At 46.9% G+C, this 22,513-nt stretch overlaps 1 protein-coding gene across 6 annotated transcripts in view; it reads left to right on the top strand.

The window, feature by feature from the left end:
* LOC147635649 (WD repeat-containing protein DWA2-like) overlaps nt 1-22,513 on the top strand; it is a 122,155-nt gene that overhangs the window by 25,964 nt on the left and 73,678 nt on the right. For all 6 annotated transcript variants that reach the window (XR_015266691.1, XR_015266690.1, XR_015266689.1 and 3 more), the window contains exons 2-6: nt 1,045-1,128; nt 1,961-2,093; nt 2,208-2,313; nt 3,554-3,656; nt 3,874-4,001. Coding sequence is in view for 2 of the 6 variants with exons in the window: in XM_086803029.1 (XP_086659155.1) it covers nt 1,045-1,128; nt 1,961-2,093; nt 2,208-2,313; nt 3,554-3,656; nt 3,874-4,001 (554 nt within the window). In the remaining 4 variants the exon portion in view is untranslated. The remainder of the gene's footprint in view (nt 1-1,044; nt 1,129-1,960; nt 2,094-2,207; nt 2,314-3,553; nt 3,657-3,873; nt 4,002-22,513) is intronic.

Below are 22,513 nucleotides of genomic sequence, written 5' to 3'. Positions count from 1 at the left end.
CCTTGGCAACGCTCTGGGCGGCCTCGAACTCGATCTGATAATGTCCCCGGCCCAAGAGCTGTACATCAAGGATCTTGCCCACATCTGCAAGAAGGCGAGCCTGAAGTAGATCCCTGATCTCCCCTCTGCTGGGGCGAGTGCCGACTATACGGCAGATGGTGGAGTGAGCCTGAAGGCGTTCCACCTCTGCGGTGAGGCTCGCTTCCTCTTCCGGCGAAAGAGAAAGCCTGATGGGGATGACCTCGGTGGCGGGCGAGGGGGCTGCGGAAGAGTCCCTCTGAGACGAGGCGGGAGGAGTCTCCATCAGAGTCTGAAGCTCAAGCGAAGGCGAGGCGAAAGCGGAAAACCTGCAAGAAGCGGGCTGCACACCAAGAGGCGGAAGGACGGAAGACGAAGAGGGGAAAAAAAACAAAAACCCCCTAGGGGTGAAAAGCAGCACGACAGAGGAGGGAAGGGGGGGGCGGCGAAAAAAGGGGAGGAGAGGCCCAGAGGGGGGGGGGCGGTGACAACGCGAGACGGAGGGAGCGGAGGCGGCGAGAGGAGGCGAAGAGGCGGGGGGGCGACCAGGCGGCAGCAGGGGGGGGATGACGAAAAGGCGGCAGCGGGGGGGAAGGCGAACAGGCGGCAGCGGGGGGGAACAGGCGGCAGCGGGGGGGGGGATGGCGAACAGGCGGCAGCGGGGGGGGGGGGGGGGGGTGGCGAAATGGCGAAGAGGGGGGCGCAGCGGCGAGGAAGGAAGGGGGGGCGGCGCAGCAGCGAGGAAGGAGAGGGGGGGCGCAGCGGCGAGCAGAGGGAAGCAAGCGGGGGGCGGAAGGAAAACAGGCGCGAGGAGGGGGGGGGAGCGAGGGTGCGCAGAGCAGGGTGGAGGCGGGAGCTTCAGCGAGCGGGTTGGAGATGAGACAGAGTTACCGCAAAAATGCCCTTTCAATTGTCACCCAGTCTTCTATGTATGGCCCCATTAAGTATGCTTATTAAGTCACGTTGCTCACTTATTAAGTGATGTCGCTCTAATATCTAAAGTCATTGGTTGATGGGATTGTGCAGGCAAGGTGCATATCTGCTTTGACTGCAGATTCGCAGCAAACATGTTTCTTGGTAGGCACACTGAGTCTCAGAGAAGAGAACGAGGTACATACCCTGGTACCACGTGTTATATTTTCAGTAAATATCACCTCGAAGAGGTAGGAAGTAAAATGATATTTTGTAAGAGGTAATATCGTGTGATTGTTGGATGATTTGTTTTGTTATCTATACTATTTCATCGGACTTTAAACTGCCACATGGGCATGCACAATTTGAGCAAAATATAAAATTTCAAACATTTGCATGGTATTGCCTTTTTTCTTTTCTTCAAGGAAGTCACACTCACACACCTGCGCGCCACAAGGGGGTACCACCCTCACAAATATTTGCGACAAGATGGTACCACCCTTTCAAATTTTGTTAGTCAAGGCAGTGGACAAGCCACGGGAAAATCCCCACAGCCGCTCAGTTGGTTTGAATGAATGCCGTTTAGAGTTGTCAAAAGAACCATGTGTCAGAGCAGAGCCAAATAATCTTTGATTGCAATAAGCAACCGAGGTCTCTGCGTTTGAGATGTTGAAGCTTGGAGGAGCCAGATTGCACGTGGTTGTTGTTACATGAACGCCTTGGATGGAGAGTAGATGATGACATCCAATGTACTCACCTCCAGGGTACAGACATGAGCATGTGAACCCCCTGTTGTAAGGGGTGGGTGTTCTCTATGGGTTTTGACTCAAGCCCACAACTGCCCCATTGAGTGGTGGGCTCTAACCACATTACCACTTTGCTATTGCCTTGGAGATAGATGGGGGCTTCTGATTGGATAAGACTCTGGAAGCTTAGCTTAAATTTTCAGAAGCGTGAATATGAGAGCAACTATTTGGTTTGTCATGAATAAATAAGATTGGCATTTATGCGAGTTCTAATATTGACACAGGTTCACTTAATTAAATACTCAGCAAACAATGGGGATGTGACATGTGAAGGCCTTTATCCTCATCAACACGAGATCTGGGACCTAGCAAGCTGCCCATTTGATCCTTTAATCTTCTCGACTGTGCATGCATCGGGTATTGTGGTTGACCTGCAAAAATCAATCAGAAATTGCTGGCCAAGTTGCAGCTAGCCTGGCAGTGATTGTTCTCGTTTGAATAAGTGTGTTTGCCAAGTGAATCGTTTTACAGGTGGAGAGTATGGAGCAACTCTATGGAGAATGGCCGAACATTCAGAGAGCTCAAGTCAGTTGGAAAAGGTGGCAGACTTGGATGGTCACACGAAGAAGATTAAATGGTATAAACAGTATCCTGTACTCTTGGGTTTTTTAAGAATTGTTAGTGCCTCTCTTTGAGCTAGATGAAACAGTTTTTTTAAACCTGTTTTGGGGGTGGGGGGAGGGATGGCTCCTGAATATTTCCACATGTGGTTGGGTGATAGACGTATTTTGGGGTTACCCTATAAATACAGGAGGAACTGTGTAGTTGTAAATGCTAGCTTGGTGGACTGATCAAACTTACACAGGAGGTGATAGTTCGGTGGGAATATAGATGTCTTGTCCATCATGGCTCTGACAAATGTTGGCCCTTGGTATTAGTCGGTTAATCAGCCTGGGGTCAGAAAGGTTAGTAATAAGGTTTGATCTTTCTAAGTCGTAGTGTTTACATAAAGGGTTGACATGTCCTGCATACACTGGTCAAAGTTCTGTTCTTCCAGAATGGGCGTGAGGCAAAATGGGATTCCTGGACACCATGGTTGCATTATGTGAAACTTTTCTGGTTTGCGCATCTCCCAAGTGGTCTGCATGGGCGCTGTCACCTTCATTGCTCCACTGTTGCTGTTGTTCTAATCACTCACTCTTGCTCTTCATTGCCCCTCGGTTTTCTTGCAGCATCTTCCCAAGTAGAGCTTTTTTTTAAAAAGGCCACAATGTCAGCAGTTTACTTAGGGGATCTCTGCCTCTTCCAAGAAATGTTCTTTAGACCTTCTGAATCCCTCCACAACTCCAGCACAAACAAGCACAGGCCTACATAAAAACTTCCCATAATAAACATAAGGTCACATACGTGTGTCTCTGCAAGTATGATTTGTTTTACAGGGCTTTGGGCTGTGTTTTGGGTGGCCTGGACAGCTGATTCTGGGCACCTAAGTGTGGGCTCGCCACCACTGTAGTGGGTAGCCATGTGTGAACATGATTGTGGAAAAAAAAGGATTTTCAGGTCGTGGGAGCTGGTCGACCGGCCCCCAGCCCCGAGTCCCCTATAAATAGGGCAGTTGGGACTATTGTCAAATATCTCATGAATTAAGGAGCTCCTGTTGTGACATCTCTCACCTGTCAAAAAAAAAAACAACTCAATAAGATGAAAATATACTTTTTAGGTATGACTGTATGAGAAATATGGATATTTTTTGGTTTTTGGTTTGTAAAATCATGGAGAATCGCATGCCTTAGCTTCTTTTCCTTAGATTTGAGAGGAGCAGGAATTTTATAATTTTGGAATGCTGAGTAAATTTCACTTGGATATTCCAATGGCAGTACGCTATGGTGGCAAGGAGGTGAGAAACATAATCAGTTATTGAGCATTGATGAGGAGACACTATATGTGTGGGATATTGATGCAGCAGGGAGGTCAGTGCAGGTGTGTGAATCTTCAATTTTCACTTTTATTTGGATGGTTTCAGAAAAGAGATTGATATAGGAAGAAACCTGAGGGGGTGCAATCGGATCAAACTGTGTGCATGCACGTGTTTTTATTGCAGGTGTCAGGCGGTCTATTTCAAGTAGTACATTTTTACATCTTTGAGTGGTGGATGAGTTGCAGAGCAGTGCTAATGGTTGTCTTTCTCATATTCCAGGTCAATAGGAAAATGTCTCCTGGAATGCTTCATCACATGGCGAGTGGTGCCTGGGATCCACATGATGTTGGGAGTGCTGCAACTGTCTGCGAATCATCTGTGCAATTCTGGGATCTTCGCTCAATGAAGTATTGACACAGAACATTTGCAATGAGTGCAATTTTGTATACTTGATTTCATATGGAAGGTTGCAATGTGTGTCATTTGCTCTAAAGGAGTGTTACATATCCTATAGTGACAGGATGCTCAAGGCGTTTATGAAGCCAGGCAACCTAGAGGGCTCGCTAATGTGTGCATGTGGCCAAGGAATGGTTTTTAGACCCAATTAAATGAATAATTTCATAGGGATTAGACCCAAGGCTATAATTGAGGTATTAAATAAGAGGTGGTTTAGTAGTGCCACTTGTCACACATTGGGCTAGGGGGGAGAATGGAAAAGCATGGCCTTGTTGTTTTCTAGAAGATATCCCATGTGGAGTTGTGAGGAAACACATGTGAAGATTGGGAGGCCATCCATTAGTATCAACAATAGCATAGTTGCCAGCATCCATTGAATAATGCTTCAAATCCATAAAGCATATATTCTTTTTTTTGAGTAAAACAGGGCTGATTATACAAACACGCGCTAAAGCGCCAAAAGATACAAGTGCAACCAACTGCACTCAAAGGCAAAATTTATGCCAAAACAAAATCTATACAAAATCTTAGGGAGGGAGATAAGAGATGTGGGACATAAACCATTGTGGAGGAATGTACTTCCACCGTGGGGTACCGCCCTGCAAGTGGAAGAAAATCTGGTGATGACTCCAAGTCTCCACGAAATGTTCTCTCTGCCTCTCGGCAGACCGAGAGGAGAAATAGTCCCATTCACTACAAAGCGTGTGAAATATCTGCCAAAATCTGATGAGTGGAAGAAGATTCTCCTCCAAGAGTGTGGCAACATCTGGCCCTCCAAATGCACCAGCCAGTAATAGCGCCTATGATACTAAAGGTTTCTGAGGGATTCGATGATTCCTGAGAATGCAGAACATGACGAGGGATATCAGAAAAACGCATGCGAGCAGAGATCCCATGCTTGATGTGGAATCCCGGAGCAGCCTCGTATCCAAGATGTCGGCCTACCAAATTTGGTTGCAATCAGCAAAATGCACCCCAAGTAATGTAACGGAGGTCCAGAGAAATTTGTTGGCGAGAAACACCTGGCCACACCATCTGAGAGGAGTGACAGGACCAAAGACAATGATGAGGAGTCTCCAGGATCCCATTTGAGCAAATTGAGCATGTGCCAGGAATGCCCATTTGCACTAGCCACTGCCCACCGGTAGACCAGCATGTGCGAGCATCCACATAAAGTATGTCGTCCTGTGTGGTCTCCACGAATCCCAAAGCTGCCTCCAAAATGTCTCCAAGAGAGTAGGAGAAATCCCCTCTGCATAGCAATGAGGGGCTCTAGAAGGGGGGTGTGTGGACTGTCTGAGCAATGCGTGATGCCCAATCTTGGTAGTTTACTGAAAGAAGGGAACCGGCTCTTGGCCTTGCCGTAATGAAAGCCAAAACCACTCATGTGGATCCCAATCTAAGTCTGCCAAAGGTCGGTTCTCCCACATCCACAGTTTGTACTCACATAAACTGGAATCAATCAGCACAGGGTCAATAAACCGCCCCTTGCCGTGAGATGCAACCAGCCTAATCCGTTGCCATCTAAGAGTATCAATCTCTGGGATTGAAGGAGGATCAATCCTATGTAACTGGCCTCTGTCACCCACCCAGAAGTAAGAGGTGCCATAACCAGCAACTCCTCGAGTAACCATGAGAGGAATTCCTGTCGGTGAGAAGTGGGCCTGCCAACAAGGCTTGGAATCCCCCTCAAAGTGATGATCTCTAGACAGCCACTGTAAATGGATAGCCTCTTCAATCTTGGTCCGGTGAGCATGCACGGAAGTGAGACCTCCTCCAACGTGCTGGGCAAGATCAGGGTTGGATGTCACCGAATGCAGATCTCCAAGTCCGCACAGAGTGAGCAGGACCTGCATCCCAGCGAGCCCAAGTGATGTAAGATTGCTCACCGATCATGTGCCCAAAAGCGTCTCTAATGTAGGGATTCCATAAGGTAGGTTGTGGCTCAATTGCCTCTGTAAGAGTGGGCTCTGGGTGCCGAACGAGGCGGCTGATAGCTGACAGCAATGAAAATCCATATGATAGAAGGCTTCCAATCTCCACCAAGGCGAGGGTGACAATGACACACACCATCCCGAAGTAAGATCTTCCAGGTGTGGTCTCTTGGAGTGAGGCCTCAAACCATGAATTTTGTTAGTAAAGCCTTGCTCTGTCTCAGGGTCTATGATGCTCAAACCCCCATCATGTGTCGATAGAATGATTGTATCCCAAGCCACTCTAGCTCTCGTATCCGAAGTGCCATTTGAGCCAGCCCACAAATAATTTCGGATTAATTGTCGAAATCGAGAGATGGGAAAGCGTGAAAGGCACCAACAAGAAGCGACATACCAAGCCATGGCCAGGAGAACCTGATTAACTACCAAGGCCTTGCCAGCCAAAGAAAGTCTAGCTGAACTCCAAAAAGCCAACTTTCTCTTGATAGAGAACACTGGAACAAACTGCTGGGCTGCCGATATGTCAAGGGCCAACTTGGAAACCTAAATAGCGAGTAGTTTGCCCACGACCAATCCAAGTGAATCCCCAGTGTTGACCCCAAGTAGGAGAAGCCAAAGGATCGATTAGGTATGAGTAAAGTTTACTTTCTTTTCTTTGTGCAAAATCTTGGGATCCAAACGATAATGCCATGGCATCCTAAGTATCACATCACATCCCGTAAGCAGTGCTACCAGGAAGTCTTCATGATCCAGATATCCTTGAATATGTATGTGAAGCTTTCCGATGATCGGAGTGACTTTGACTTCCTTGCCCTCAAAGGTGGCATCTGTATGAAAGTCCATGCCCAATTCCTTGTGCTTCAATCTATAAGAACAGTAGCGATTTGAATGGATATAAAGTTATCTATAGAAGCATTATAAAAAATGAATAAAGCTGTTTGATCCTTTAACTTGCCCCAAGCCTTGCATAAAATTCTGCTCTTTGGCTCATCTGCAATATTACCCTGTACATTGGGTATAACATTCACACTTGGTTTTGCATCCTGCATGTCAAATCCCGAGTTCTCTCCGTGAGGGAAATCTGCAAAACAACCTTGAAAAGCAAGACAAAGCAACGAACCCTAACCCTAGAAGGCAATGCGGAAGAAACATATCTAGGTGGAGGCATACTTGCCACCCAACCATGACAGCCGTGGGCAAGCCCACAAGACTTGGCTGTCCCCACCAAGCCACGAGCTAGAGCGTCATGCTCTCGTGAGTGCCATGCCATCGTCCTCGTCCGGTGTCCTCTACCACTTGGGGTTGTCCCCCAAGGTCGTTGGCCTCTTGCACGATGGTGCTCCTGCTCCACGCGCTTTGCACTACTGTGCTCCATTCGTCGGTGTGTGCCCAACTGGTACCCCTCCTCCCAATAAATAGGGAAGGAACGCCCAAAAAGCACACGCTATCAATAGCAGACCAAAAAGCACATGTCCGCCCACAACATATCATACTTTAGCTCGCCAATCTGCCTGCCCCTAGCGTGCACATGACATACTCCCCTTCCTCAAAAGAGCTCACTCTTGAGCTCAAGAAAAAGAACTCAAGGAGAAGTTGTCACACTCGCAACACCAGAGAAACACCCTATATTGGTCGAAACCAATAGTCTCAAGGACAATCTGACAAAGAGATCGACCTGCTCAAGTAACATCACATGAGCGTCAATTCCTAGTCACAAAAGCCTAATCCGGAGCGATGCTACCGGTACCAGAAGTAAGCAACCACTGTCCTAAAAAGTTATCTCGAAACCAAAAGTATTTTCCATTTGACCACCATGCTTTCATCTTGATGTCCTTTATAAATCTGGTCTGTAAAAAACCACAAAATTGGGAAAACCCAGAACCTACTATTGAAGCCTAAACTAAGTGGAACACAACACTAGTCTCCTGTACACGAGCTTGTCTTGTTTCACCTTGAGATGAAAGTCAAAACTTAACCCCCAAATCTGTGAAGAACAGTTCAAACTTCTGCAAGACAAGGGAAAGAAAAAATTCAAGAGAAGAAAGGGTTCATGGGAACCCACTCGTTGCTGGACTGATCAAGAAAAAACCCCCTTGCTTAAAAAAAAAAAAATCCTCCTTCTTAATGGCCAGGTGAGTTTTTAAAAAAACCCTTGCTTAAAAAAAAAAAAAACTGGTGCGTGAGAAAGCAACTCGCCTGCTTTCCTGACTGCCTACCTGCGCAATAGAGAGAAGGGAATCCCCTCCAGATCTCGCTGCGCCCATCACCTCGGCCTGCTTGCGCTGCTTGGCTGCCTGGCCTATTGCTCGCTGGCCGTCCCACCTGGCTGCCCTGTGTGCCTTGGGCTGGCCGCCCACCACAGGCCTAAACATGGCCGCCTTGTGGGCTGGCCTTTGGCCGCCTTGCAGCCCAGCCACACAGCCGTGGGCTGGCTGCTGGTCACACAAGGTTGGCTGGCCCCACAACTAGGCTGGCCACCATGCCACCAACCCGCCCACAGTCACGCGAGCAAATGTCAGAATATGCAGCGGAAATGATAACCAAACTTGGGTAGACGAGAGCAAGTAGAATGCAGAAAATAGACAGCACAAGAAACACAGAGAGATAGGTGTGTAAACTCCTCTCTATACACAAGATCCCGCAGAAGACTGAATGAGGAAGTGGTGGGGGCATGGGGCCTATTTATATGCCCCATGTGAGCAATCGGCCAGCACTGGTGGCCCTCCACGACTGCATGAGTAGTCGGCCAGCAAAAAAGAAGTCCACGACTGCATGAGTAGTCGGCCAGCAATACAAAAGTCCACGACTGATGTCTGGGCAGTCGGCCAGCCACAAGACTGCAGATGGGACAGTCGGCCAGCCACAAGACTGCAGATGGGACAGTCGGCCAGCCACTAGGTGCTCCTGCCAACCTCTGGCATCCCTCCACACCACTGGAAAAAATGGAAAAAATAGGGAAAAAATACGGGGAGTGAGGAAAAATGATAAAACACCTTATACAGGGCGGGCACACCCACAACAGAGGCCCTGGTGTATAAATATAGACAGGAGATGACTTCCAACACCCCCTCTCAGCTCCTGGCCTTGAAACCAACCCAAGGGAGCTGGAGTGCCGCCTGAGCGTAGCCTGAGGTAGAGACTTCGTGAAGAGGTCCGCAGCATTGTCCTCCGTCGAACAATAAAGTAGCAAGATGTCACCAGCCAAGATCTTCTCACATACAAAGTGATACTGTATCTCTATGTGCTTGGTCCGGGCATGGAAGACCGGGTTCCGAGCAATAGCTATACAACACTGGTTATCGCACTGGATGACTGTGGGCTCCTTCTGTGGAAACCCAATCTCGCCTAGCAGCCTCCGCAGCCATACAACCACAAGCAGCACCACAAGCAGCCCGTTACTCTGCCTCTGTCGAAGAAAGGGCAATAGTTGGCTGCCTCTTGTTGCTCCAAGAAACTGCTCCTGAGCCGAGGGTAAAACTGTATCCTGAAGTAGATCTCCTCGTGTCTGGATCTCCTCCCCAATCTGAGTCTCTCCAGCCTAGGAGCCTGACTCCATCCCCTCCTGTGTAAAAGAGTCCCAGATCCTTCGTACTCTACAGATACCGCAAGATCCGCAATCCTGCGTCCCAATGAGTCTTCAATGGCGTCTGCATCTCAACAGTCCCACGGAGAAGCTCAAGTCCAATCTGGTGTTCAGCAACCAGATCAATGAACCAACCAACTTCTGGTACTGTGAGGCATCAACTGGCTCACAAGGATCAGTAATGGTTAACTTTGTGTTCGGGTCCATCGGCGAAGTAATAGGCTTGCAGTTCTCCATCCCAAAGGCCTCAAGCAACTCATGAACATACCGCTGTTGAGAGACGAAAAACCCCCTCTGGGTCTGCCAGATCTCCAATCCCAAAAAGAAGTGGAGTAAGCCTAAGTCGGTCATCTCAAACTCCTGTGACAAGGCAGCCTTCGTTACTCTAATGTGCTCCACATGACCGCCAGTGAGAATGAGATCATCCACATAAAGGATGATAAGCGTGACCATGCCGCGTTTCCGAAAGAGATACAGGTTCGAATGTGCAACTGATCTTTGAAATCCAGTCCGAATAAAGAAGGAATCAATCTTCTGATTCCAAGCCCTGGGAGCCTGTTTAAGACCATACAAGGCCTTACGTAACCTGTAAACCATCCCTTCAGATCCTGGAACAATAAAGCCTGGAGGCTGCTCAACATACACCTCCTCCTGCAGGTCACCATTAAGGAACGCAGATTTTACATCCATTTGATACACGGGCCACCTCTAAGAAGAAGCAAGGGCAAGAACGGTCCGAATCGTGGACATCCGTGCTGTCGGTACAAAGGTATCCTCGTAGTCGATGCTTGGCCGCTGAGCATAACCTTTAGCCACAAGTCTGGCTTTGTGTTTGTCCACCAACCCATCAGACGCATATTTGGTCTTAAAGACCCATTTGACACCAATGACCGACCGCTTCGACGGCCTTGGTACCAACTCCCAAGTGTTGTTCTTCTCGATGGCATCAAGTTTCACTTGCATGGCTTTCCTCCAAGTATCCTGTGAAAGGGCTTCCTTTACGGAAGTGGGCTCTTTGTCCCACATAATACGAGACATCAAAGCATAGTTCACCTGAAGAAACTCCGCTGTATTGCTTTTATCTCGGACTCTATGTGATCTTCGAGGGCCGTCCTCTGTGGTCCACTCGGAGGGTAGCTCCGTGACACCTGACTCCGGAAGGGTGTCTAACAACCACCTAGGTACTCGAACAGATCGTGGAGGCCTCCTGTGTTCGCGGGGGCTCTACTCCAGCTGCGGGCTCAACCTCCTGTACTGACTGAGGTTGATCAACTGGAATATCGTCAAAGACCACATCCCGGCTGACAACAATCTCGTTCCTGTCTGGATCATACAACCTGTATCCCTTGGACAGAGAATTATACCCCACAAATACAAGCTTGCAGGACTTGGAGTCAAGCTTCCCCCTCTGCTTCTTCGGAATATGTACATATGCGTCACTCCCAAAGACACGGAAGTGCGAGACATCAGGTTTCCTGCCAAAGTATGCCTCAAATGGAGTCATATGGGGTACTGAAGTCGTCAGAGATCGGTTGAGGGTGTGGACAGCCGTTGCCACAGCCTCTCCCCAAAGTGGACGAGGAAGATCACGATGCTCCAGCATGGTCCTCGCCATCTCCACCACAGTCCTGTTCTTGCGTTCAACAACTCCTTTCTTCGAAGGCGAGCCTGTATTGGCGAGTTCCCTTTTGATGCCATGATCTGCACAAAATTTGAGAAATAGAGTCGAGGAGAATTCACCTCCTTTATCAGCCCTGAGAGTCTTGACCTGAAATCCAGACTCTTTCTCCACCATCACGTGCCAATCCTTGAACCGAGCAAAAGCTTGGTCCTTCTGGGAAAGAAAGTAGACCCACGTGAATCTGGTACAATCATCAACAAGCAGCATAAAGTAGAGAGATCCTCCCAAAGATGGTGTCTGCTGAGGTCCACACAAATCAGTGTGAATCAACTCCAATGGTTTCGAAGCCCGCCTGGAAGCTTGCTTCGGAAAGGATTCCCTGTGCTGCTTACCACGTATGCAAGAACTGCAGTGCCCTTGCCTACTACCAACATCTGGCAAGCCAACCACCATCTGGTCTCGGAAAGCTCGCCTCAATGCATCCACATTTAAGTGGCCAAAACGAAAGTGCCACAAATCGCCGATCTGAGAACCTGTCAATGAGGAGAGTGCAGAGAGCTTGTAGATGCCATTCTCCACACCGCCTTCCCAAACAACCTGGCCAGTCTCTCGGTCCTGTAGAGCAACTGAATGCTCCTCAAATTCCACCCGAAAGCCAGTCTTGCATACTTCATGCACTGACAGAAGATGAAAACCCAGAGCAGGGACATAAAGAACACGGGAAGCATGCTTGCCCCCCTTGCCGTCGGGAATAATCTCCATCCGGCCCTCACTATGTATCGGAATAGTGGAGTTGTCGCCAATAAAGATGCGACTTGACTGCCGTTTCAGATCCAGAAAGAAGTCACGGGATGGAGTCATGTGCCTGGAAGCACCACTGTCAAGAATCCATTCCCGGGTATCCTTCGCGGTGAAGCCAACTACCTCCTCGCTCTAAGATGATGAAGCATCGGAGTCCATCTCTAAGTGCACAAATGCCGGAGTCTTTGCAGCTGAGGCTGATGAATCAGCACTCTTCCTTGTCCGCTTAGGGCACTTCCTCCAATAGTGGCCTTTCTCGCCACAATCATTACAAGATCTTTTGGCCTTCAGCTTCTCTCGTTCTGTATCAGGCTTCTTCTCAGAAGACTTCTCCGGTGAAGCCTTCCCCTTGCCCTTGTTGTTATTCCGGCCATGTGTTCCCGCATCGTCGAGGACTTTGCAGGGTTCATAACCCGCATCTGCACTTCCAAGGAGATCCGTTTCATGGGTGATACCCTGTTATACAAAGAAGCCAAGTGCTCCCATATGCCTCTCGCCAGCGTTAGGTGCTTTACATGATTGATCACTTGTGGTGTTTAGTTGAGGAAAATAAATGACCGGACCTTGGCGTTGACACGATCCCACATGTGTGCATGTGCCTCTCGGTCCTTCCTCGTCGATAGTAACTCCCCTTCCTCTGCTTCCAGCCGTGGAACCCCGATGATGATGAAATCAGCAAGGTCATCATATGACTCCAGCACAGACTCCATCATGACCTTCCAGATGCCGTAATTGGACCCGTCCAACTGACGATCCACTGGGAACGTGGGGAGAGTCGGAATCTTCACGTGCTTCTCAGCCATATCTGCGGGGAGTAAACTGAAAGGGTGGGTGGGTGGGGAAAAAAAAATCTGTAAAACCTTCAAGTGGCTGTCCAACACCTTTAGCCCGCCTTTCTCTTGCACCTTCTCTTCCCAAACAGTCCAAAACAGTCCACCAATCAGCAACCTAACAATCCCCCTCTTGCTTAGAAAAACTCCCAAGATCTATCACGAGCCTAGGGCTCTGATACCATGTCAGAATATGCAGCGGAAATGATAACCAAACTTGGGTAGACAAGAGCAAGTAGAATGCAGAAAATAGACAGCACAAGAAACACAGAGAGATAGGTGTGTAAACTCTTCTCTATTCACAAGATCCCGCAGAATGAGCAAGTGGTGGGGGCATGGGGCCTATTTATATGCCCCATGTGAGCAGTCGGCCAGCACTGGTGTCCCTCCACGACTGCATGAGCAGTCGGCCAGCAAAAAGAAGTCCACGACTGCATACATCCAGTCGGCCAGCAATACAGAAGTCCACGACTGATGTCTGGGCAGTCGGCCAGCCACAAGACTGCAGATGGGATAGTCGGCCAGCCCTAGGTGCTCCTGCCAACCTCTGGCATCCCTCCACACCACTGGAAAAAATGGGAAAAATAGGGATAAAATACGGGGAGTGAGGAAAAATGATAAAACACCTTATACAGGGCGGGCACACCCACAACAGAGGCCCTGGTGTATAAATATAGACAGGAGATGACTTCTAACAGCAAAAGCAACGCAGCAGCAAATCGAGGACAGTTCATGTCACACGAATCCCGAGGAGCTCTACACGCAGCCATCACGGGCAAACATGGCGTTTTTTTTAATTTTTTTTACAGCAACCACGGCATAGAAACCACGTGCATCTATGGTGCACACCCGCCAGCTTTCTCTCTCTCTCTCTCTCTCTCTTTCTTTATCTTGCAATAAACCTACACATGTACGCTGCAGGAAGCATAGAAAGAACTCACCCGAAGGTGTCCCGCTCGCATCTTCCTCCCGGAGAGGCTCTGGTACCACTGTCAAATCCGGAGATCTCTCCGTGAGGGAAATCTGCAAAACAGCCCTGAAAAGCAAGACAAAGCAACGAACCCTAATCCTAGAAGGCAAAGCGGAAGAAACATATCTGGGTGCAGGCATACTCGCCACCCAACCATGATAGCCGTGGGCAAGCCCACAAGACTTGGCTGTCCCCACCGAGCCACGAGCTAGAGCGTCATGCTCTCATGAGTGCCATGCCATCGTCCTCGTCTGGTGTCCTCTACCACCTGGGGTTGTCCCCCAAGGTCGTCGGCCTCTTGCGCGATGGTGCTCCTGCTCCACGCGCTTTGCACTACTGTGCTCCATCTGTCGGTGTGCCCAACTGGTACCCCTCCCCCCAATAAATAGGGAAGGAACGCTCAAAAAGCACACGCTATCAATAGCGGACCAAAAAGCACATGTCCGCCCACAACATATCATACTCTAGCTCGTCAATCTGCCTGCCCCTAGCGTGCACATGACACTGTACATTTTTCCTTTTGGCATTTTGGGGGCATTGAGATTTCATGTGATCCTTGCTCTCACATGAGAAGCACTTTCCCTCTTTCATGTAATAAAAAATGTGTTGTTTGGACAGCTTAGGATCATCCTTTTTACCCCCCAGCTTCTTTTCAGAGCCCCCTTTTGTATCCTTGGACTCATTGGGCATAAACTTAGGTGGCTGTCCATCCTTTTTCTGCTTTCCAGCTCTAAATTTTCCCTTGTATGAGCTGAATTCTTGTCTTTTTGATGCTCCCTTGCCATGTAGTTCCTCTGAAACAGTAGCTGAATATATTAGCTCCTGTAAAGTGTTGTGGGGATACATTGCCAGGCTCTTCTGGATGATTCGTTGCAGCCCTGACACAAATTTTCTTTTCTTCTCGTCCTCACTAATCGTCATGAAAGGTGTGACCTTGAGAAGAATCCGCCAAAACTTTGAGACATGAAGTATTTTACTCACCTTCGTTCTGTGTGAACCAATCCCATTCCTTTTGTACATCTTTTTGGAAGTGGGGAGGAAGGAACTGATCATAGAATTGCTCTTTGAAAGTACTCTATGTACGAGCAACTATTCTATCCAAGAGCTTTGCCATCCACCAATCTCTTGTAGTCTCTTTAAGATGTATTCCCACATGCCTGAGCATATTTTTCCCTGTGAAGTCCTCAGTGCAAAAGGCTATTTCAAATTGCCGTATGAATGCAAGTGCCTTAGTGGTATTCTGCTTTCTAGTATAGCTCTCGAATTCGATGTCCTTGTCCCCTGACGTAAACTCTTTGGCCTTCTTGCTGTGTAGAGCATCCCGTTGTTCTTGTACATCATCCCCTTCGTCATGTCTACAATGGTTGCGATGCCCAAATCTAGGGCTGATTTCCCGTGCAAAACCCTCCACTCGAGATGGAACTTTGGGATCAGGAACATACCTAGGTGGTGAAGATGTCACCGACAATGCATTAAGATCTTCCGCATCTCTCATATGGGCTGAAAACCCTTCATCATTTGCTCGGGCTGCATGTCAATATACATCATTCTCTCGGGCTGCATGCCCTCTTATATTAGTTGTCTGGGTTGCATGCCCTCTCATAACATTTGTTCGGGCTGCATGCCCACTCACATCACTTGCTCCGGCTGCATGCCCTCTCACATTATTGGTTCGGGCTGCATGCCCTCTCACAACATCATCAGAATTCCCTTCACGGGATTGCCTGTGAGGTTGTCGTGTGAAGATCCACTTGCCCTCATCATCAGAAACAACATCGCCACGACATTTCAAAAAAGCAACAACCAACTCTCGAGGTTTCTCAATCCCCATCTATTGCACAATTGCATCAAAAGTGACCACATTTGCCTTAACCTGAGACTTGGATTCAATAACCCTCTGTCCATCCGGGTCCCTTTGCAAGGCACCGAGCTCTTCAAGCTCATTCATCAAAGCATCAAGATCCTGCTTATACTCATTCCTAGTAGATAAACTGTGGATCGTTACCTGCCAAAGTCCCAACTTGGTCCCTATCTCTATCCTCTTCCTGCATGCGGCGAATACGGGTGATAGAATCCTCCATAGAATGGTCTGAATGGCTGGCCATAATGTGTTTACCAAGTCTTCAGAAAGAAAAGAATTCCCGTGTCCCCGGAATCGCTCTCTACCAGCTTTCCATGGATGATACTAAATAGTCTGCAAGGGTGCTTTAATGGACAACATGCTCAATACAAGAAGTAATTTGCTGGATTGACAAGAGATGCACAATGAGTCGCAACGGCCGGCCCCTCCCTCAAATAAAGTATATTAATCTTCGGAGAATCAAGTACATAGGGTAATGGGCATTTCTAACCAGATTTCTATACCAATGCATACGAATACAATATTGCAAACAAAGTGGTTGTCGGTGTAGTCTTGCAACTCACACTACGCTCTCAAGTGCCCATGTTTACTACCATATGCTCTCTATTGTTCCACCATCACAAGGTAGCAACAATCTGCAAGAGAGCATGTAGGACAAGAGAACACTACACGGGTATGTGATCTTGAGATCCGGTTCCTCCCTCTGCTTCCATATTTAAGCATAAAAGCTTAACAATTACAAGTAGAGTCGATGACAGCGGAAGTCTTTGCGATGGTAGTGCTTGGAGTGTTGAAATCTTCGATTTGTCGCCTTCGTGGGATGAAAGTCTTCAAGAGGATGAAGGGAACCATGGGAAAGCTTCCCCTATGATTCAACTTTAGAAAGGAAGGTTGAAATTAGAGTTTTCAGCAAAAAGACCAGCAATTACAGCAAGAAAGAGAGCCGTTTTACTAAATTTCAGTCATTGGGAGTGTGTAGGAGAGTGAATAGCACCCGGAAACACTCTTGGAAGCTTGGGAAACACCCTAGCAAGCATGGATATGGAGTTGGGAAGAAGAAAGTGCAGAAAATACAACCCAAGAGGCCTCATGAAGGAGGCGCCTACTTCTAGAGAGAGAGGGAAGAGTGAGGTGGTTAGTTGTTCACTCTAGGTGTCATGTAGATGCTATGTGGTGCAAGCTAGAACAGACACATGGCTGGTTACTCCCTTTGTACAAAGGGGATAAGGTCTGGGCAGTGGACATTGGGTTTTGTCCACCTCGGGACATCAGTGTGTGTGAATACCGGGCTGGTTATAATTTATAAGTGAGTTTTGGTCGCCCAAAACTTAATAAAGTGTGTACACACTCACTTATAAATTAGTGCTAATTTCTAAGGCTAGGTTTATGACTGATACTTATCACCTATCACATGCCACATAACCATGTCAGCAGACAGTTTCACACGCACGGTCCACGGGCGCGGGCGTCCCCTTACGCGGAACTACACATTGGTCAAGCAAGCATGAAAACAACATGTAATTCCAATTACAAGCGAGCACATAAAGATGCTATGTAATGCAGCATTGGTATGGATAATCCTCGTTCATGAGACTATACCAAAATAGACTTGCTCCAGGCAAGTACACGACGTACCAGACCCAATGGAACACCAATCCACAAGGCATTTCTGGGCATGTACACAGAGGCACAAGTCCCAACGGAAAGCCAATTCCATAGTATCACATGAGTTGCATCAATCCTCGGCATATACAACTGGCATGGACACCAGTCCAATGTACATACATGATGAGAAAGCATGGGTGGACCAATTGGTGGCGAAATGGTGACATTCCTCTCGGCTTCTAAAGAGTTGTCTGCAACTGAAAAGCATCCAAATATGTCTGAAGCATACGCGGGCAATCTCTGAATAACTCTTCATCTACCCATTTAGCATCAATGGGAAGATAGTTCTCAAACTTCACAAGGTAACGCCTGACAACTTTGCTTGCAGCAAGCTTGCGTTCCTTGTGATACACAATCTGCTTTGGCTGCAAGATCTCCTCAAGCTCATCCACTTCTGGTGGATCCTCAACGATCGTTTCATTGGGCTCTGGTCCTACATACTTGCGAAGGAGACTCACATGAAAAGCATTGTGTATGTGCCAATGACTAGGCAATGCCGATCTGAAAGCCACTTCATTGATCTTCCGAATCACTCAAAAAGGCCCATAGTACCTGGTTGCAAGCTTAGGATATGCACCCTCGTTGCCAGGCCTCTTTGTTGCAAGTCTTGCTTTCTCAAATTTCAGCAATACCTAATCATTCTCTTTAACATCCAACTGCCTTCTATGCTTGTCAGTAATCTTTTTATGCTTGTGTTGTGACCTTGCAATGGTTGTCCGCACCTGAGCAAAAGCAATATCCAAGTCTCTTACATACTCATGAGCTGCAAATATCTCATCCTTTGTGCGAAGGATGGGTGGCAAAAGCACCTTACCATAAACAATCTCAAACTCAAACGGGGCCTTTTTCGTAGATGCATGCACCGTGTTGTTGTATGCAAATTCCACAAGTGGTAAGTACTTCTCCCAAGAAGACTTTTGATCCGCCACATAACATTTCAAGAGATCCAACACGGTTGAATTTGCAGCTTCACTTTGTCCATCCATTTGAGGGTGCTAAGTTGATGAGAAGTCCAATTTGGTGTCCAGGTTATCAAATAAGGCCCGCCAAAAGAGCCTTGTAGTCCCGGGATCTCTATCCCCCACAATGGACTTCGGCATTCCATGATACTTTAACACTTCTGCAAGATATATTTTAACCATATGCTCAGCTTCGATGGTCTTTTTGACCGGCAAGAAGTGAGCTTGCTTGCTAAACCTGTCCACAATTGTCCAAATTGCATCATTACCCTGTTGGGTCTGTGGCAAGTCCATAATGAAATCCATTGTAATACTTTCCCATGGTTGTGTGGGAATAGGCACTGGCTGAAGCAATCCTGGTGCCTTTTGCCTATCAAATTTCACCTTTCGACAGGTGATACATGCACGTATGTGTGCCTCTATGTCCTTCCGTATACTTGGCCAAAAGAAATACCACTCAATCATGTGTGTGGTAGGCATTATGCCTCTATGATCAACATATGGAGGAGCATGGCAAAACCTTTTGCCTCATGTCAGACACCACACATAGGCAATTATCTTTCATAAGATAACCCTCTTTGATCACATATGAGGCATGTGCATGACCAGCCATCAAATTAGCCCAAATAGTAGCAAAATCAGCCTCTGTATGATACAAATCATGCATGGCAGACAAGTCTCCATGAGAGGCAACCGAAATAGCTGCTACATACGGCTTTCGTAAGACAATGTATCTGCCACTACATTCTTCTTTCCTGGGGTGTGTAAGATTTGAAAATGATACATAGAGAGGAAATTGGCCATCCTCGTATACTTCTTCGACAATTGAGTTTGGATAAAAAAATACCTCGAACTCTAGTGATTGTCTTCACAGTGAAATTAGCCCCAAGAAGGTAATGTCTCCATATAGTAAGTGCATGAATTACAGCCAAGAGTTCTTTATCATAAATGCCAAGAGAGAGCTTCGCATCATTCAATCTACGGCTCTCATAAGTCACGGCTTATTCCTCTTGATTTAGGGTAGCTTCTATGCAATTTCCAGATGCATCACATTTCACACTAAAAGGCTTTTGCAAATCCGGAACGATCAACACTGGACCATGAGTAGATGCATCTTTCAATTTGAGGAATGCATCCCTCTCTACATTGGTCCATTTGAATGTAGCCTTCTTCTTTGTCAAATCATGCAAAGGAGAAGCAATCCATGCAAAGTGCCGAATGAACCTGCGGTAAAAAGAGCATAATCCCAGAAAACTATGAATCTCATGCACTGAACTCAATTCAGGCGATTTCCAAATTGCATCAATCTTTGCAGGATCCATCCACACTCCATCTTTGGACACAATATGCCCAAGGTAATGTATCTTTGACAAGAAAAACTCACTCTTCTTTGCATTTATGAAGAGTTTATGCTTACGGAGTTCTTCAAAAACAATAGCCAAATAAGCTCTATGCTCTTCTTCGATCTTCAAGAAGACTAGGATGTCATCAAAGAAGACACTTGTAAATTTTCTGTACCCACGGAATATGTGATCCATCATTCTATTGAATGTAGCCGGGGCATTCGTAAGACCAAAAGGCATAACAAGATACTCATAAAGCCCAAATGCTATCCTGAAAGCAGTTTTATGTACATTCTCAGGCACTAGACGCACTTAATGATACCCACTCTTGAGATCAATTTGGCTGAAGCATGCTGATTCATCCAACTTGTTAAGGATGTCGTCTATGCATGGAATCAGAAACCGATTCTTGATGGTGAGCTTATTTAAAGCTCTATAATCCACACACATACGAAAGGATCCATCCTTCTTTTGAACAAAGAGGACGGGTGAACAATATGGGGAAGAGCTTGGCTCAACCAATCTCTTCAAGAAGCTCATTTACCTACTTCATGATCTCCTCTTTTTGGGATGCACTTACACGATAGGTTGGCCTGTTAGGTGGTGAGCTACCTGGCACAAGATCAATGCGATGATCTTTTGGACGTATGGATGGCAACTCATTTGGTAACTCATCAGTAAAACAATCATTGTACTCTTGCAAGAATTTCAGCCTATCATTACTAAGAGTGTTTACATGCACATTATTTTCCTCAACATGATCTTGTACAAAAATCAAGTACGCAAAAACACTCTTTTATACTTTCTTAATTTGTACATGAGATACAAGGGGAACAATTACATGCTCTCGGCCTTTATTCATGTAGGTGATCCTGTTGGTCTTGTAAGCCTTACATGGATCAATGCGTTTATTCCAAGGCTTTCCAAGCAATACATCACAGCCATTCAAAGGCGTCACAAGAAAGTCCTCATGATCCACATAGCCTTGAATGTGTATGCGCAAATTGCCAATAATAGGCATAACTTGTACTTCTCTACCAACAAAGGCAGCCTCTGCTTTAATTTTAGGACCCATGTCCTTCACTTTAATACCCAAAGCAGCTGCCATTTGTGTAGATATGGAGTTCTCAGTTGCACAATCATCAAACATGAACAAAGCGGGCTGATCCTTAAGCTGTCTTCAAGCTTTACATACAACCCTGTCTTTGCTTTCATGTGGAGTGTTGCCCTGCACATCCGGAACCATATGCACATTGGGCTTTGACGCATTTGCATTATCACGCTTCTTCTTGTTTGGGCATGCATTTGCAATATGCTCAATGCTACCACAAGTAAAGCATTTCCCCTTGCTCTTATATTGCTTTTTCTCCTTTGGAGTGAGACTATAGTCTCTCACTTTGAAGGGACGCTTCTTGGTAGAGTTATTTTCAGCCTTTGGACCATTTTTATCTTAGTTTTGGTCCTTTTTAGGTGGTTGGCCATTATTTTGTAGGTTTTGGACAGCCCTCTCTTTGCCTTGAAATGAGGGTTTAGCCTTATTGGATCGACTCAATTTGAGTTCCAATTGCTTGGTGGCAATGGCGGTTGTGATTAGTTGGTGTAAGGTGTGACCAGGATACATTTGCAGTCCCGCTTTGTATACGGGTTGCAATCCCGATTGAAACCTTCTCTTCCTTTTTGCCTTAGTGACATGCATTAATGGAGATACCTCCAAAAGCAATTTCCAAAACCTTTGTACATATGCATTCACTGTTTCCTCCTCATTTTGTTCCACCAAATCCCACTTCATTGTTATCTCATTTAATGCATTGGGAGGCGAAAATTGGGCATAGAACCTCTCCCTAATAGGATTCGGTGAGAGCTTCTCCGTGAGCCACCAATGGGCAGCAGTGCCTTTCATGAACATGCTTACATACCGGATCATGGATTTCTGAGTGAAATCCTCATGTAACATGCGGAAGCTTCGGAGGAGATCGGTAACTTCAATGCTCAGAAAAACAGCACACTTGTCACGACGAAATTAACGCACAACATTGAATGTGGATGTGCAGAAAAATAGAGAGAAATGAAATGAAATGAAATGATATATTAAGGTCTTCAGAAGGCCAAAATGACCTAAGAGACCAAAAAGGTTACAACAATTGGTGGATCTGATACAATGTCTGTGTAAGAAAAGCTAAAAACAACTAAACAACTAACTAAAACTGAAACAACTATGAGGAAAAGTACGGTACTAGGAGCTCCTAATGGATAACATCTGGGAGGAAAACTCCAGCAACAAAGGTAAGCATCATACACATCACTATCCAAAGATGTCTCTCATCGGTCGATGGCGGATATCCTCAATGTCGTCCTCCATGGTGACTACTCTGACTGGACGTCTCCCATGCCGTGCTAGTATGGTCCTGATCCTCTGTTGTAGTCTCCGCCGGTGTCGAGATGGGCCTCTCATCTTGGGGCGCCTGGACCGCCCCAGCTCTATAGCCCGATCAATCAGTGTACCTCTGGTGCGGCTACACTCTGGGGCTAGCTACAATGCCTGCTGGCCTGACTACTCAATCTCTGGTCGAAAGAAGTCTGTAATCTGCCTCTGTAGGTGTCTCTCCCTCTCTGATCCCCTCCCTCTCAAGAGACCCTCTCTATGTCTACGCAGCTCTAGCAAGTATAATCCGAGGCATCTCTGATCCTGGTATCTCATGACTCTAGAAAGTGGTCCGAAACCCTCTCTAAAAGGCAATGAAAACGGCCTCGTATCTCATAATATACTGGACAGTGACATATGTAATGTAACTCTGTCTCTGGCTCCATTTGGCACAGCTGACAAATCCTGGCCTCACCTGGTACTCCTCTGAATCTGCCAGTCTCAATCTCTAGCTGGTGTGAGGATGTGCGCATC

Source organism: Cibotium barometz, chromosome 9, assembly GCF_041138505.1.
Source record: "Cibotium barometz isolate CiBa-2024 chromosome 9, ASM4113850v1, whole genome shotgun sequence".
Lineage (NCBI taxonomy): Eukaryota > Viridiplantae > Streptophyta > Polypodiopsida > Cyatheales > Cibotiaceae > Cibotium > Cibotium barometz.
Note: the sequence above shows the minus strand (reverse complement) of the source record. Positions and strands in the feature narration are given on the sequence as shown.